This window comes from Saprolegnia diclina (genome assembly GCF_000281045.1).
Source record: "Saprolegnia diclina VS20 unplaced genomic scaffold supercont1.175, whole genome shotgun sequence".
NCBI classification, from domain to species: Eukaryota; Oomycota; class Saprolegniomycetes; order Saprolegniales; family Saprolegniaceae; genus Saprolegnia; species Saprolegnia diclina.
In genome coordinates, this window is record NW_008246242.1 from 2,592 (window position 1) to 5,033 (window position 2,442).

The 2,442-nt window shown below is 56.3% G+C and overlaps 1 protein-coding gene across 1 annotated transcript; it reads right to left on the reverse strand.

The window, feature by feature from the left end:
• Positions 1-14: 14 nt before the first annotated feature.
• SDRG_16992 (TKL protein kinase) lies at positions 15-1,545 on the reverse strand (the record flags this gene model as incomplete). Its single annotated transcript, XM_008623225.1, has 2 exons — positions 15-87; positions 137-1,545. The coding sequence occupies 2 exons, from the start codon at positions 1,543-1,545 to the stop codon at positions 15-17; spliced, it is 1,482 nt and encodes a 493-aa protein (XP_008621447.1).
• Between the last annotated feature and the right edge of the window lie 897 nt (positions 1,546-2,442).

Here is a 2,442-nt window from a genome sequence, read left to right on the forward strand (position 1 = left end):
CGCCGGTGCCGATGTCACGCCGAGTAGCGGGACCGTGTGTGCCGACTGCAGCTTTGCCATGCGCTGGACAGCGCCTTTGAATTGACCCTGCGAGAACGATGTGAACGCTTTGACGATGACGGAGGTGCCATTGTACGACGACTGGAAGACGCGGCTCGTCTGGCTCGACGTGACGAGGATACGATCGAGAAGGTCCGAGTCGGGAAGCTGCGGCAGAGCCAAGTGCGCCTCGAGTTGTTGCACGACCTCGGCCGCAGTAGGACGCTGGCTCGGGTCGGCGCTCATGCAAGCCGTCGCGAGTTCGACAAGCCACGTGGGACAATCCGGGCCCATCGAGGGGCGGTAGCCATGGCGAGCAATCTGGTGGTGAAGCTCATACCCGCTGAATGTGTGACCGGCGTACGGCCGCACTTTGCGCGAGCTGATCTGCGTCAAGATGATGCCCAGCGCAAAGATGTCGGCGGCGACCGTGTAGCGGAGGCCAAGCATGACTTCTGGCGCAACCCAGGTCGGCGTCCCGATGCCATTGGTCATCGTCTTGTCGAGGTCTTGCTCTCGCGAGATACCCATGTCGCCGAGCTTGGCAATGATTGTGTACTCGTCGAGGAAGATGTTGGCGGGCTTGACATCGCGGTCGATGATACCTTTTCCATGAAGGTACACGAGACACTTGGCGACCTGTAGCGCGATGCGGACCAAACGCTCGACGTTGCGAGGCGTCGGGCGCTCTTCGCTGAGGCGCTGGAGATGCGCTTCGAGATTGCCGCCGTCCATGAGCTCCATAATGATGCACGGCTGGTCATCTTTGTCGTTGGAGATGCCAATGAGCTTGGGCATGAAGGGCGAGTTGAGGCGGTGCATAATGTTAACCTCCTTCTTGAACGCCTCCTGGTAGTTGCCCTTCTTGTGGAACGTCTTGACGGCCACTGTAGCGTTGCCGAGCTTGGAGATGCATACATGGCCAAACGCGCCTTTCCCAATCGGTTCGGCAGTCAGATCGAGCATCGACGCATCGTAGCGTGTGATCGAGTCGGGAATGTCCAAGGATGGTGTTGCGTCGAGTGCTGCCTCCGGCTCTGGGCTCTGCGGCGACGGCTCCGCCGACCGCTCGGTTGTCGACGCAGTGGTCTGCACGGATGTCGCCACGGACAGCGCACACATTTGCTGTACTGGGACTGACGCATTGGCAGAGCTGCTATCGTCGATGTAGACGAAAAGGTCGCCAGTTCGAATGTCGGAACGAAAGATTGGCTCGACTTGCTCCCAGTGCATGCCGTTTTGCGGCACCGGAATCGTGCAGCTGCCAATGAAGACGTCTTCCGCGTCTTTTTCAAAGACTTGGAGCTCGACCGTCGATTCGTGCGTGGCATTGACGCCTTTGGCCGTCCGTAGCTCGACGTTCCACCATACCTTTTCACTCTCGTAGTAGGACACCGCCGACTTGGTACTGCAGCCGGCGTGGCGAATCGTAACGTACACACGCGAGACCTCCCCGTTCTCATAGCGTTGGAGGTTCTGACAGAAGGGCACGCGAACAGTCACCATCTTGCGCTTGGCGAGGCGAAGCAAAATTGAAAAATGAGTTCAATGCTGGTGGCTCGGATCGCGAACTTGAGTGTACTACGTTGCGCGCTCTGGTTCACACTACAGTGTACGATGGTTGATAAAACCGTGCTGGATACAAAGCCTACTATACGTGCTCCTTGATATTGGCTGATATGGCTTGAAGTTGCTGAAGCGCCTGCACGATGGGCCGATTAAGAACCACTAAGAACTGGATGACGGTTTCATGACGTGGCAGCGTGCTAGCTCCTATTATCCGGATACGGCTGAAAACACGCCACCAGGTTGCCACGTGTTGTCATATCTGTGTGGACGCACGAGCTGGAAGCACAGTATTCCATGCACCAGCATGGGCGCTCGCGTGCGGACATTGGATAGCGAGCACGCTGCCATGCCATCGTCCACTTCTTAGTGGTTCTTAGTCGGCCCATCATACAGGCGCGCTTCAAGGTATTCAAAGAACATCAATTCATTCCAAGAAGGACGCGCGAGTGTGGTACGTTTTATTTCCCAAGATTTTATCAACTAGAGTACACTGTTGTGTGAACCAGACCGCGCAAAGTAGTACACAAGTCCAATTACAGTGTATATTAGAGTTACCAGCGGGAACGGAGCCGCGGGGAAAGAGAAAAGCTCGGCGTATCCCCGTATCCAACGTAGAGTTTATTCCTGGACTCACTGCAGCATTATCTACGGGCCTATGGCGCCATTTTGCCATGAACAATTGCTCTTTTTTGTAGATGTATCGATCCAAAAACTATGGGACGCACTACGCATTCGCACGCAAACAAGCCACCACCGTGGCGGCTGTCGGACGAGTAGATGCGTCTTGGGCCATGCACTCGAGCGCCAGCTGCTTGTACCACGGCGGGCACGACG